This window comes from Ochotona princeps, chromosome 2 (genome assembly GCF_030435755.1).
Source record: "Ochotona princeps isolate mOchPri1 chromosome 2, mOchPri1.hap1, whole genome shotgun sequence".
In the NCBI taxonomy this organism is placed as follows: Eukaryota; Metazoa; Chordata; class Mammalia; order Lagomorpha; family Ochotonidae; genus Ochotona; species Ochotona princeps.
This window is the reverse complement of record NC_080833.1, coordinates 105,679,802-105,693,273: the sequence shown is the minus strand read 5'-3', so window position 1 is coordinate 105,693,273 and position 13,472 is coordinate 105,679,802. Positions and strand designations below refer to the sequence as shown.

The 13,472-nt window shown below is 60.7% G+C and overlaps 1 protein-coding gene across 1 annotated transcript; it reads left to right on the top strand.

Annotated features, from left to right (window-relative positions):
• The first annotated feature begins 1,136 nt into the window (after positions 1–1,136).
• SEMA6C (semaphorin 6C) lies at positions 1,137–12,787 on the top strand. Its single transcript, XM_004588876.2, has 19 exons — positions 1,137–1,540; positions 3,281–3,455; positions 5,542–5,656; positions 5,955–6,018; positions 6,162–6,218; positions 6,546–6,647; positions 6,876–6,966; positions 7,161–7,280; positions 7,431–7,519; positions 7,753–7,970; positions 8,577–8,708; positions 8,940–9,092; positions 9,273–9,446; positions 9,696–9,842; positions 10,058–10,132; positions 10,269–10,324; positions 10,456–10,500; positions 10,745–10,840; positions 11,236–12,787. The coding sequence occupies exons 2-19, from the start codon at positions 3,335–3,337 to the stop codon at positions 12,291–12,293; spliced, it is 2,913 nt and encodes a 970-aa protein (XP_004588933.2). The 5' UTR covers positions 1,137–1,540; positions 3,281–3,334; the 3' UTR covers positions 12,294–12,787.
• Positions 12,788–13,472: the final 685 nt, after the last annotated feature.

The window sequence follows — 13,472 nt, the reverse complement described above, 5'->3', positions numbered from 1 at the left end:
GGAGACCGAAGACTCCTTGGGGGATTGGCTTGGGCAGAGAGTCCGGGAATGCTCCCCCCTCAATCCCGCCCCAAGAGACAGCAGCCCCAGCGCCCAGCTCTTTGCTTCACCCCACTCGGCCCAGGGCTTTGTTAGACTGGGCTCCCAAAGAGAAGAGCCTAGCTGGCGATTGCATCCCAAACCTACCGACCAAGCTCAGCGCTGGCCTCCCTTCCCAGCCCCTGGCCCTGTTTCCCTGGCCTGGGAGACCCGCCTCCGCTCCCCAACCCCCGCTCCCATCCTCCTCAGTCTGGGCCTGCAAGGCCCCTCCAGCCCCTCCTCTCGCTAACGTGGCTCTGGGACCCGGTCCCGGCCCAGACTGTGCTACACGCCCCTCCTCGGAGCCTTGGATCCAGTGAGGGGGAGACACGTCGAGCCCCTGGCCCCAGGCCCACCTCCCGGGAGGCGCTGGACACCTGGATTATCCTCCTTGGGGGTTGGGCGGGCGGGAGGGAAGGTGCTGAGCCTGGGGCCGAGGGCTGAGCTGAGGGTGGGGAAAAGCTGGAGAAGCGAAGGAGGCTCTTTGGCAAGGTCCTCCCAGCGCCTTGGCTCCCCTGAGGAGGGTGGACTGGGGCCGGAGACCAGCCCACGGGCTTCCTGCTATTGTCCCCAGCCTGGTCTCCCCTTCCCCATCCCTTCCCCAGCCTCGCTAGACTCTGGCTATGACCCTGGCCACTCCCCAGAGGTGGCTGCTGGGCCAGAAGGAGTGAGGAAGGCTGTTTCCTCTTCCCAGCAAGGGAGGATCTGGAAGGGGGAGAAAGTGGGCCAGTTATCTCTCATTTGCTTCAGAGGGAGCGGGCCTGCGGCTGGGGTGACTCCAGGACCCTGGGAGCCTGTCCCCAGGCCTGGGGTAGGCCGGGAGGTACCCAGATGCTGCTCCCCCAAGCAATTGAGGGAACTCCTCTGAAAGGTGTGTCAGAGTTGAGTCTAAGGGAGCAACACAAAGTGCTTTTAGAAGCTGGATGGATCCAGCCCCAAGTGAAAAGGGGTGTGGGTCCCTAGGGGCAGAGAAATTGGGGGCTGAGGGGTAAGACCTGCTCACTCCTGGAAGAAGGAAGGGGCTGGAGGGGGGGGTGCTTGATATCAGAACATTTTGCCTGGAAATGAAAGGCATGTAAATGAGATGCAAATTAGACTCCATTGTCCCTGGCTAGGGCGCTTTTGCTCAGAAGGCTGTTGGAGTCTGAGGGCTTTAACATGGGAGTGGTTCTCAAGCCTCCAGCAGATTCCCTCAGTGTCCCTTTTCCCCAGGCTGACCCTACAGTTCTGAGAGTTTCTGACTTGGGACTGTCTCCTCTGCCCTCACATCTTTGAGCGTGGAGGTACAAGCCCCTCTGTAACCAAAGTACCATCACCGCATCCCCTCTGCACCGCCGCCCCCATCTACTGTGAAGGTTACATGGTGACAGGTGACTTAGACACATCCCTCCTTTTGTCCCTTCTTTCATCAGGTCAGAGGTCTCCTCTTCCCCTTCAGCCTCCACAGGTGTCACTGCCCCAGGTAAGCAGAGGGTGGGGTGGGGGGGGAGCCAGTGGGGCCAGAGAGCAGGTGGAGGGTCTGGCTGTTCTCCCCACTCACCAGGAAGCAAAGTTGTTTCCAGGGTGAAGACATCAGTTGCCCAGGGCAACTTGTGGCGGGGAGTGGGGCTGGGGGGATGTGGTAAGGAGCAAGGAAGGATAGGAAAGAAGCTGTGTCTCTCTCTCTTCCCCTGGGAGTACCAGCTTCCGGAGACACAGGCTGGGGAAGGTGGGGAAGGGAGGAAGGCTCTCGCTTTCCAAGCAGAGGGTCGTTAGCAGGCTGACAGCTGGGCCCCAGGGGAGGGGGTCATCATTAGGTGTTCTAACCCTTCCCCTCCTCCCACTCTCTGGGGACCCCACCTGACGTCAGCCACCCCACCGGTGACGCTGGATTGGGGGTGGGGGACACTTGGGTCCTGTCTCTATAAGACAGAAGTTACTGGGGAGACAGGAGAGGGCTGGGCCTGCCTTCTCCTTCAGGGTTCCTAGTGGGACAGGGCGGGGGGGGGCAGCTACTGAGATTTGTTCGCACAAGAAAGCAATCTTTCCCTTCTTGACCCTATTTTCGGAGCCTGCTCAGCCCCTGCCCCACAACTCCCCCACAGCTTCAACTCCAGGGGAGGCAGGCCACTGGTATGCCCTTCTGCATGGGTCACCCGCCAGGGTCGGCGGGCTGGAGGGGAGGCTGATGGGTAGCAAGCAGACCTGTCTCATCACTGCTTCCACCATATCCATCGTTTCCCGGACTTTGGGCTCTGTTTGGCTGTCATTGAATTATTTATGCTTTAATTTTAGAGGCAGCCCCGATGAGGGAAGGAAGAAAGGGAAAGAGGGACAGATTCGGCCATTTCCCCTTACCAGACCCTTTTATACCCGGGGCTGGGCTGGTGGGTTGGCTGCCCTTCCTACTCCTCCCTGCCCCCTCCCCCCACTAAGTACATGCATTGGTTCTTAGGAGCCAGTGATGGAGCAGGGGCTCTAGAGGCTGGGAGGGGGCACAGTGGTCGAGGAGACAGCTGCAGCCCGAGCTAAATTTAGCTTCTGATCTGGCTTTGATGCAGATTCGTTTTTGGCTAAGACTGGCCCTCTGCTCCTCCCTCCCCAGCTTCTTCCCTAGCAGTGGGAAGGGCCCCCTGAAGCCTGAGCCTAGGTCAGCACAGTGACCCCCAGGCTGCACCCCCTGCCGCTCCCCCTCTCTCCTTGCAGAGAGAGGACCCAGCCTCAGAGAGGACCCTGGCTGCGTTGTAGCTGCCTGCGCCTGGGCGCAGCAATGCATGGCTCCCAGGGTGCCTTGAGGGGCTGCCTTCCTCCTCCTCCCAGTGCCAAGGAGTCACTATTTCTAATTTTAAGGCGTGCGTGTCTAATTATAGCTGAGAAGGGGGAAGCACAAGGCAGGGGGGCCGGGAGGTGTCACCTATACCGGCTGCCTGCCCCAGACCCAGCCGACCCAGGCGGGAGAGAGGAGGAAGGCAGGGAGGGGTGGCTGGGAGGGGCTGTCCTCACCTGGGGTCAGCGCAGGCACGCCCCACAGCAGCCCCACAGCAGCCAGTTTGCGCTGGTTGGAGAGGGGAGGGCCCTGAGTGACAGCGACAGCCGACTGGGGCCTGGGGCAGCGCCCGAGAGGGAGCACTTTCTCTGACCTGCCAGGGTCTTCTGGGGATAGCCCAGGAGGGGACCTTCCTGCACCCCTTTCAGACAGATTCTTCTCTGTCTCACCTTTCAGCGCCAGCATATGGGTGAGGGGGTACCCCCTGGGGCCTGAGCTGCCCCACACAGGATGCCCCGTGCTTCCCACCTCACGCCCTTGCTGCTGCTGCTGCTGCTGCTGCTGGCACCTCCCCAGGCCCAGGCCATCTTCCCTCAGGATCCACTCCCTTTGTTGACCTCTGACCTTCGAGGTGAGCAAGCCATACTGAGAGGCGCCCCCCTTCCTCCACCCCCACTGCGTGGTGAGTTCTTCATTTTAAGGATAGTGTTGTGTGGTCAATGAGAACTTGGACTGTCCACCAGACGGCAGATCTGGATCCTTGCAGAGTGCTACCTCACTGTGTAAAGGTGGTCCAAAATCAAGGCAATAGTGGTGGTCTCCCTGGGGGCAGCATTTAAAGGTGATGTGAAGGAGTGTGTGGCAGTGCTAAGGAGCCTGGCACCAGGTCAAGCCTTTGCATTTGTTTGCTGTGACTCTTAGCTACAAAAGGGAAGCTGGGGCTATCTCATGTTTCCCAGCACCCCTGACCTCCCTTCCTCTTGCCTTGCATCCCTCCCTCCCTCCCACCCACCTGTTCCACTGGTGGGCTGAGGTCCCACCATGACAGAAAAGCCTTTATCTGCAAGTGTTGGCAGGACAGGAACAATGGAGGAAGTGCAGTTGGTTTACTGAGAGTCGCAAGACAGATGAGGATAGCCCACACTTGGTGTGACAGATGCAGTTCTGAGTGTCTTATGGACACTCCAGCAGCTGTACCTGAGCTGGGGGCCTCCGACACCCCATAACTATGGTGTCTGCCTTCAGGCAGGATGTGTGCAGGAGTTGGTCAAAGGAGCCAGATACTTGGGAGGGCCCAGGTGGCTTGGAAAGGGATCGAGGGAGGGTGTGGAGGGAAATGGAGTGAATGCTCCAGCTGGGTCAGTGTATAGAGGTATGTAAGTGGCAACTGCTGGCTCCAAGGCAGTTCTGAGAAGGGACTAGCTCAGCTCTGAAACCAGACAACCCTGACCCTGATTGCTGGTACTAACTGCTTCCAGGAGAAATGAGCTCATTCAAAGTTGTATTAAACAACTTCTCCTTTATTAGGTTAAGGTAGTACTTGTGATGGTGCCTCTCAGGACAGATGCTGTGGCATGGTGGGTTAGCTGCAGCTTATCCGACCTCATAGTGCCTGGTGTAAGTCCTGCCTCTGCTTCTGATCCAGCTTCCTGCCAGTGTGCCTGGGACGGAGCAGATGATGCCTCTTTCCAGCTATGTGGGAGACTCGGACGGAGTTTCTGGCCTCTGGCCTTGAACTACCCCAGCTCTGGCAGTTGTAGGCATTTGGGAGAATTGAATCAATAATGAAAGATCTGTCACTTTGCCTTGCAAATAAATAATAATAAATAAACATTCTAAAAAAGTTAATGGTAAAGTGCTAACACATTTTTCTGATATTAAATATTCAGTGTTGCTTATAGTATTTTTTTTTATGTTGTATATTTTTATTTGAAATGCGGAATTACAGAGAAAGGAGAGACAGGGAGAGAGATCTTCCATCCACTGGTTAACTCCCCAAATGGCTGCAATGGCTAGAGCTGAGTTGATTCTAACCAGGAGCCAGGAGCTTCTTATGGGTCTCCCATGCAGGTGCAGCAGGATCCCAAGGACTTGAGCCATCCTTTGTTGCAATCCCAGGTCATAAGCAAGGAGCTAGATTGGAAGTGGAGCGACCAGGACACAAACCATGCCCACATGGGATGCTGGCACTGCAGGCAGAGGTTTAACTTACTGTAACAAAGCGTCAGTCGCTATGATTTTTAATTTATTTTTTTTTTAACTTATTTTATTTTTATTGCAAAGTCAGATATACCTAGAGAAGGAGAGACAGAGAGGAAGATCGTCCATCCTATGATTGACTCCCGAAGTGAGCGCAACGGATGGTGCTGCGCTGATCCGAAGCCAGGAGCTCCTCTGGGTCTCCTATACGGGTGCAGGGTCCCAAAGCTTTGGGCCGTCCTCGACTGCTTTCCCAGGCCACAAGCAGGGAGCTGGATGGGAAGTGGAGCCTCTGGGATTAGAACCGGCGCCCATATGGGATCCTGGGGCGTTCAAGGCGAGGACTTTAGCTGCTAGGCTGGGCCACCATGCCGGGCCCCTTTTAGTATTTTTAATAGTTTTGGTGTACCTCTCTTCTCACATGTCTGTGTTATCCAAGGCTGAGTTTTATGTGACTGGGACAGGGAATGTGTGGTGCCCTGGCTGGCCCTCACACCCTGCCTCTCCAAATCCTCCAGGTTCTTCCCCGTCATCCTGGTTCCGGGGCCTGGAGGAAGATGCTGTGGCTGCAGAACTTGGGCTGGACTTTCAGCGATTCCTCACTTTAAACCGGACTTTGCTGGTGGCTGCCCGGTAAACTAGCCGAGGCACACTTGTGGGGCGGACTTGCATGCTCCTGGGGAGACAAGGGACCTGCGTGGCCATTGCCGCATCTTGCAGGGGACACGTGCAGGTGCACAAGCCATGGGACATAGACACGCTTGGACTCAGGGCACACATGCCAAGGCATGGGGTAAGGGGGAGGGTAGGGGGCAGTGGGGGCTGTCCTCTTTGTCCCTGAGCAGGTGACCAGGGGTGAGGCGGGGGCTGCGGGGCCCAGGGTGAGGGCACATCTTGGTTTGACTCTTATCCCTCCTCACTTACTGTTCAGGGATCACGTCTTCTCCTTCGACCTTCAAGCCCAAGAAGAAAGGGAGGGCCTGGTGCCCAACAAGGTGAGGGGCTGTGTGGGACAGGGTGGGTTATGGAGATGAGCCTGGGACAAGTCTAATGGAGGCCACGCAGTTGGGAAGAGGGAACCACGGGTGAGGCCGGGCCAGGTCACCCACCACCCTCCCTCTGCGGCTTCTCTCTTCAGTATCTAACATGGCGGAGTCAGGATGTGGAGAACTGTGCCTTGCGGGGAAAGCTGACGGTGAGGTGGGGACTGAGGTTTGTGGGGGGCATGGAGATGGGGCACTGGGCAGCTTACAGTTTCTGTTCCAACAGTCCACTGCCATGCCCAGTAGCCTACCCACTTTGTCCAGTTCAGGCCATAGAGGAACATGGGAAGGAAAGAAAAGTCATGCATTTTTTTTCCCGTTTTTTTTTTGCACTATTCACCAAAAACAATCAGGATGCTCCGAAGGCTGGGGGGCTGGCACACAGCTTGTTTGGTCTTTATCCCCTCCCTCCAGTGCTGTAACTGTGATGACACCACCCCCTCCACCCTGTCACTGACCGAGAATTCTGGGCTCTTTAGGACGAATGTTACAACTATATCCGTGTCCTTGTTCCTTGGGACTCCCAGACACTCCTTGCCTGTGGAACAAACTCATTCAGCCCCGTGTGCCGCAGCTATGGGGTATGGGGTACAAAGGAGAGGGCAGGGTTGGGATGGGAGGTATAGGGGGGAATACATGATGTGCTGTCAATGTAATGTGATGGGAAAAGACTAGGAGCTGGGGGCAGAGGGCCCAGGCTGCAGGGAGTCCAGAGGACTGGGAGGAGGCCTGGGCCTGTGAGGAAGCAGGCTGTGGAACCAGGCTCCAAGACCCCAAAGGTTCTAGGAACTTGCTCGCTCTGCCACCAGATAACTTCGCTGCAGCAGGAGGGCGAGGAGCTGAGTGGGCAGGCTCGGTGCCCATTTGATGCCACCCAGTCCAACGTGGCCATCTTTGCAGGTGTGTATTTGGGCATGTGAGAAGCAGGTGCATGACTGGAGGGAGTGTCTCTCCACCCTGTGATTTCTCTTCCAACTTGGTCTTTTCCCCCAAGCCTCTAAGTGGAGGGTGGAGGCACTGTCCAGGGCTAGGGAGGAATGTGGCGGGAGGGGCTGGGTATGGACCCCTGAGCTCTCCTCTGCCCCTTCCTGCAGAGGGCAGTCTATACTCAGCCACAGCGGCAGATTTCCAGGCCAGTGATGCTGTGGTTTACAGAAGCCTAGGTTCTCAGCCCCCACTCCGCTCTGCCAAGTACGACTCCAAGTGGCTCCGAGGTCAGGGCGGGTCTGGGGGAGGGAGAGGGTGGGGAGTGGGTGACTGGAGCAGGCAGATGCTATGTAAGGTTGGTGGGCTGGGTGGGCCTGTGTGTGTGGGTGCAAGGGCCTGCGTTCCGGAGCAGGCTCTCCTCCTGCTCCCCACTGCAGAGCCGCATTTCGTCCATGCTTTGGAGCACGGAGACCACGTCTATTTCTTCTTCCGAGAGGTCTCCGTGGAAGATGCCCGGCTGGGAAGGGTAAGGAGCTTGGGGTTTCTGTTGGACCAGAAGGATCCCTTCTGAGTCAGAGGAGACCCTCTTGACCCTAACGTGCACAACACAGGATGCCCTGTGCTCTGCTCCCACACCCGGCCATGCCCCCATTCTTACCCAGCACCACAATTGCTGTGACCCCAGCATGGGTCTCTGGGTGCTCTTAAGCACAGCATTCCTCTCACTCAGCCTGCTCCATCGCCCCTCCCTTCCCGTAGGTGCAATTCTCCAGAGTTGCTCGCGTTTGTAAACGTGACATGGGCGGCTCCCCGCGAGCCTTGGACCGCCACTGGACATCCTTCCTGAAGCTGCGGCTCAACTGCTCGGTCCCTGGGGACTCTACCTTCTACTTTGATGTCCTGCAGGCCTTGACTGGGCCTGTGAACCTGCATGGCCGCACAGCGCTGTTTGGGGTCTTCACCACCCAGACCAACAGGTGGGCACCAGGCTGGCAATGGGGATGCAATCTGTGCCTGCCTCACCAGCATCCCAACTCCCCTGGCAAAACCTATCCATGCAGCCTGGGTGGTGAGGAACGCTCCCAGGAAGGACGCCTCCCTGTCCTGCCTACCTGTTCTGCTTGGAGTGTTGCCTCTCATGGCTGCCCCACTAGCTGGAAGCTACTACTTGGTACCTGGAGGAAGCCCTGCTCCCTCTCAACAACCATCCTGAATCTTTTTTTTTTTAAAAGATTTATTTATTTTATTACAAAGTCAGATATACAGAGAGGAGGAGAGACAGAGAGGAAGATCTTCCGTGTGAAGATTCAATCCCCAAGTGAGCCTCAACGGGCCGGTACGAGCCGATCTGATGCCGGGAACCTGGAACTTCTTCCAGGTCTCCCACGCGGGTGCAGGGTCCCAAGGCTTTGGGCCGTCCTCGACTGCTTTCCCAGGCCACAGGCAGGGAGCTGGATGGGAAGTGGAGCTGCCGGGATTAGAACCGGCGACCATATGGGATCCTGGCACGTTCAAGGCAAGGACTTAGGCCGCTAGGCCACGCCGCCGGGCCCATCCTGAATCTTTTTTTCTGACTCCTCCAGCATCCCTGGCTCTGCAGTCTGTGCCTTCTACCTGGATGATATTGAGCGTGGGTTTGAGGGCAAGTTCAAGGAGCAGAGGAGTCTGGATGGGGCCTGGACCCCTGTGTCTGAGGACAGGGTGCCCTCACCCAGGTATCCAGGGTGGGGCTGGCTTTTGCTGTTGGCAGGGCAGAGGGTGAGGGGGAAGGAGATGTGGAGGCAAGCCGTGTCTGCTTCCAAGATGGGACTGTGAGGAGGGATTAAGGTGCCTGAGGCCTGGGGAGGGGTTGCTGTGGGTCTGTGGTGGGATGGAAGAGCTGAAGCAGGAAGGGGGAGCAGTGGCATGAGTGTGCTAAGGAGGCCCCTCACCGTGTGCCCCTCCAGGCCTGGCTCCTGTGCAGGTGTGGGTGGAGCTGCCTTGTTCTCCTCTTCTCGAGACTTCCCTGATGATGTCCTGATCTTCATCAAGGCTCACCCACTTCTGGACCCTGCTGTGCCACCTGCCACCCATCAGCCACTCCTCACCCTCACCAGCAGGTAGGGGACTCAGCAGCACTGACCTCTTGCCCCCTGGTTACCCTCTTTTCTGGACCCAGCAAGAGCAGGTGGCCGAGGGGAGGGAAAAGCTGAAGGGTGGGAGTTTTAGAGTTCCTGCGAAGGGTGTGGGCTGTGGCTCCCACTAGGCAGCTTGCCCTGACCTCAGGCCTGTCCCTTCAGGGCCCTACTGACCCAGGTAGCTGTGGATGGCATGGCTGGTCCCCACAGTAACACCACTGTCCTGTTCCTCGGCTCCCATGACGGGACAGTGCTGAAGGTGCTGCCCCCGGGGGGCCCATCCGGGAGACCTGAGCCTGTCTTCCTGGAAGAGATTGACGCCTACAGCCCCTCCCGGTGAGGCCTCTGGAGGGTAGGCCCCCTTGCCAAGCAGGGGTGGGATGCAGGGTGACAGGTGGGGATGGCCAGTGGGCTGGAGCTGCGAGGTGGGGGTGGAGGAAGGGACTTGGGGAGAAGACTGGACAGCATGGCTACACACACTGAGCCCGGCTGGTGGTGCCCTCGGCTGGTTTCCCTCCTTTCATGCACCCAGGGGAAAGGCAGCTTGGGCCACTCCATGTTTGATTCCCTCTGGCTTCACCCTAGGTGCAGTGGGAAGCGGGCAGTGCAGACAGCACGGCGGATTATCGGGTTGGAGCTGGACACTGAGAGCCACCGGCTCTTTGTGGCCTTTGCTGGCTGTATCGTTCACCTCCCGCTCAGCCAGTGCGCCCGGCACGGGGCCTGCCGCAGGTGAGAAGGGCCTGAAGCGTGGCCCTGTGGCAGGAGCGGACACAGGAGCAGAGCAGGGACAGAAGGAGACTGTGGGGCAGTGGGCAGGGGCTGGAGGAGATGGGGGTGTTGCAGGGGCAGGGTTGGGAGCCTCCTGCAGGCCAGGGTGGGAGAAGCAGCAGGATGGGCTGTCACCCCTGTGGAGAGGGTTTTAGCCTGGCTTTTATCATCTTTAGGAGTTGCCTGGCTTCTCAGGACCCATACTGTGGCTGGCATAGCTCCAGGGGCTGTGTGGACATCCGAGGTGGTGGGTAAGTGAGGGGGGCCCTGGGTGCACTTGAGAACAAAGTCACCCATTCTCCCGAGACAGAAAGCTGAGGTGAGGGCCCAGCGGGGGAATGGGGAGCAGGGGGAGGGCCGCCCTGATCCACCTGCCTTTCCTCCCAGGATGGATGTGGACTGGGTCGGGAGCCAGGACTCCACAGAACACGGGGACTGCCAAGGTAAACGGCGGGTGTACCACACTCGTCCATCCCAGGCTCTTGTCCTGTCCCTATCTATCCCTGCCACCCCTTCTCTGGAAGGCTGGGCTGTGCCCCCTCACCCCGGACTTCACCCTCCTTCTTCACCGCAGACGGAGCCACAGGAAGCCAGTCTGGCCCCGGGAACTCAGCTTACGGTGAGTTGGCTTTGTCCCAGCCACACCTGCCCTTGCGTTGGTTCCGCCCCCGGCCCCCCACCTCCAGAGTCTCAGAGAAGGGTCAGATCCCCAGCCCAGGGCTCAGCACACACAGGAGAGCCTGAATAAATAGTTTTGCATCAACAAACCAAAGACTGTCCTGCATGTCGAGCCTGGTGCGGGAGGGTGGGGCTGGGCGTGGGAGCAGGGGCCTCACTGGCTCTGGCCTGGTCTCTGTCACCAGTGCTTCTGGGTCCTGGCCCTGCCCCTGAGACCCCCAGTCCCCCCAGTGATGCCCACCCCCGGCCCCAGTCTTCCACTCTTGGAGCTCACACTCAGGGTAAGGGGGCTTCAGGGGAGGGACAGGAGCGAAGTGTGGGGCTGTGGACTCCTGGGGCGCCCTCAGCTCCACGCTTTCTCTCCTCTCCCCTCCCCAGAGCTGGGCCTCCCAGCCTCACCCACCTCCTTGTGCACGAGGGCAAGTGTGGTCATGGCTCTGGCATGGCTTCCTGGGGCCAGAACTGGGATGGGGCCTCCCGGTCCCGTGTGGGGTGGTGCAGTGGGCTGCGTGTGTTGATGGGGTCCGGGGAGGTGAATTCTAACCAAGGGCCCCGGGCTGCGTGGAGTGCAAACAACAGCAGCAGCAAATGCTGCGCCCTCGCCCTCAGCGCCACCGCCCTCGCGGGCACCTGCTAGCCCCGGCTGAGGCCCGCCCTCCTCCCTCTCGGTCGGCAGGCGTGCGCCGGGACCTCCCCCCAGCCTCGGCCGCTCGCTCCGTCCCCATCCCACTCCTTCTGGCCAGCGTGGCCGCAGCCTTCGCCCTGGGCGCCTCAGTCTCGGGCCTCCTGGTCTCCTGTGCATGTCGCCGCGCCCACCGACGACGTCGAAGCAAGGACATCGAGACTCCCGGTCTTCCGCGCCCGCTCTCCCTTCGCAGTCTGGCCCGGCTGCATGGCGGCGGTGGCTGCGGCCCGGAGCCCCCGCCGCCGGGCAAGGACGGAGCCGTCGCACAGACGCCACAGCTCTACAGCACCTTCCTGCCGCCTCCCGAGGCTGTGCCCCTGCCCCCGCCCGAGCTGGCCTGCCTGCCCACCCCGGAGTCCACGCCCGAGCTGCCCGCCAAGCACCACCGCGTCGCCGGGGGGCCCTGGGAGTGGAACCAGAATGGCAACAACGCCAAGGAGGGCCCGGGTCGTGCGCGGGGCGGGAACGCGGCGGGGGCGCCCGCGCCGCGCGTGCTGGTGAGGCCGCCGCCGCCAGGCTGTCCCGGGCAGGCGGTGGAGGTCACCACCCTGGAGGAACTGCTGCGCTACCTGCACGGCCAGCAGGCGCCCCGCAAGGAGGCCGAGCCACCGGCCCCGTTTACCTCGCGGCCGCTCCCGCCCGAGCCTGTGGCCGCCACCCCCGCGCTCTTTGCAGACCCCAGCCCCCTAGCCCGGGAATGCAGCCCACCCCTGAGGCTGGACATCCCCCCGGAGGGCAAGGGCACGGCCCCCGCAGCCCGCCCCGCGCTCTCGGCCCCCGCCCCGCGCCTCGGGGTCGGGGGTGGCCGCAGGTTGCCCTTCTCCAGCCACCGCACGCCCCCTGCCCTGCTCACGCGGGTGCCCTCCGGGGGCACCTCCAGGTACTCAGGGGGTCCTGGCAGGCACCTCCTGTACCTGGGCCGGCCCGAGGGCTACCGAGGCCGCGCCCCGAAGAGAGTGGACATGGACAAATCCCCGTTGTCGCCGAAGCCGGCTCTCGTCGGGCCCTCTCACCAGGCCGTCCCTAACGGCAGCCATTTTAACTTTTAAAGGGAACTGCTCCGACGGCCTCAAGTGGCACACTGAGGCCCATGGACGCTTCTCCCAGGACAGATGCCCTCTTCCTCCTGTCTCCCCACCCCCAGCTTTTCCTGGACTCTGAGAGTCTCCTGGGGTCCCTGGTCACCGCGGGGTTATTTATTGACTGAATTTTACCCCACCCCCCTGTCCTCGAGGGAGGAGTGGGAGGCGAGAAGCTTGTCCCCTCAGTGAGCCACAGCATTTTGGGGGTGCACTGGCTGACTCCCACTCCTTCCACCTCCCTTCCAGCCAAGCTGCCTTAACTCGCCTTCGGGCTTCCTACATAGACCGGGCCCCGGGCGGGCCGCATGGCGGGCGGGCGGACAGACGCACGGACGGACGGCCACGGCTGGGGCCACGGCCACGCGCGCGTTGTGTACAGAGTTCTCGGGCCTCCTGGGACTGGGACGTGCCTCCTCCTACTGTGTAGGAGCCTCTGCTTCCCAATACAGCTGTGTCCCCGAGCCGCCCGCTGCCTGGCTTCCTGGGCGCGCCCGCGCAGGGAGTGGGGCGAGGGGGCGGGCGGGGGCGAGGGGGCGGGCGGGGGCGAGGTCGGCCCTGGCCCTGGGGCCTTGGCCCCGCACCTCTGCCCGGGGCTCTCTCCCGAGACCTGGGGAACGGTTGCCGTCCCTCCGGGCTTAATCAGAGCAGAGTTTCCTGAAGGAGGCAAGGGAAGCAATGGCTCAGGGGACCCCGGGGTGGGGTCGGGGCCCGTTTCTGGATTGAGGTTAAGAGGAACTGCGTAAAGGCCGCGGGAGGGAATTGCTGGAGCAGCTGCGGCGTAAGGGGATGGAAGTGTCACCTCAGGAAGGCTAAACACAGTGTGGCTAAAGTTTGGGTCACGTGAGCGGTAGGCTGCGGGCGGGTGTGGAAATCTGCCCGGGGACGCGGCTCCCCCAGCAGCTCTGCGCGGCCGGGAGCCCCGGGGGCCGGCGCGCGTCCTCGCACGCATGCGTGGTCCTGCCGGCCGCCCTCGAGCCCTGCGCCGCGCCCGGGGATCAGGTGGCGGCGTACGGCTGTCGCCACGCTCATTTCCAGGGGCTTGTGATAGACGTCTGTCTGTGACCTCCCGCAGCCAATAGGAGGCACGAACAGCCCCGCTTGCAACGCCCACCGCGCTGCCGCTAAGGACACTTGAGGCCTGGCGCG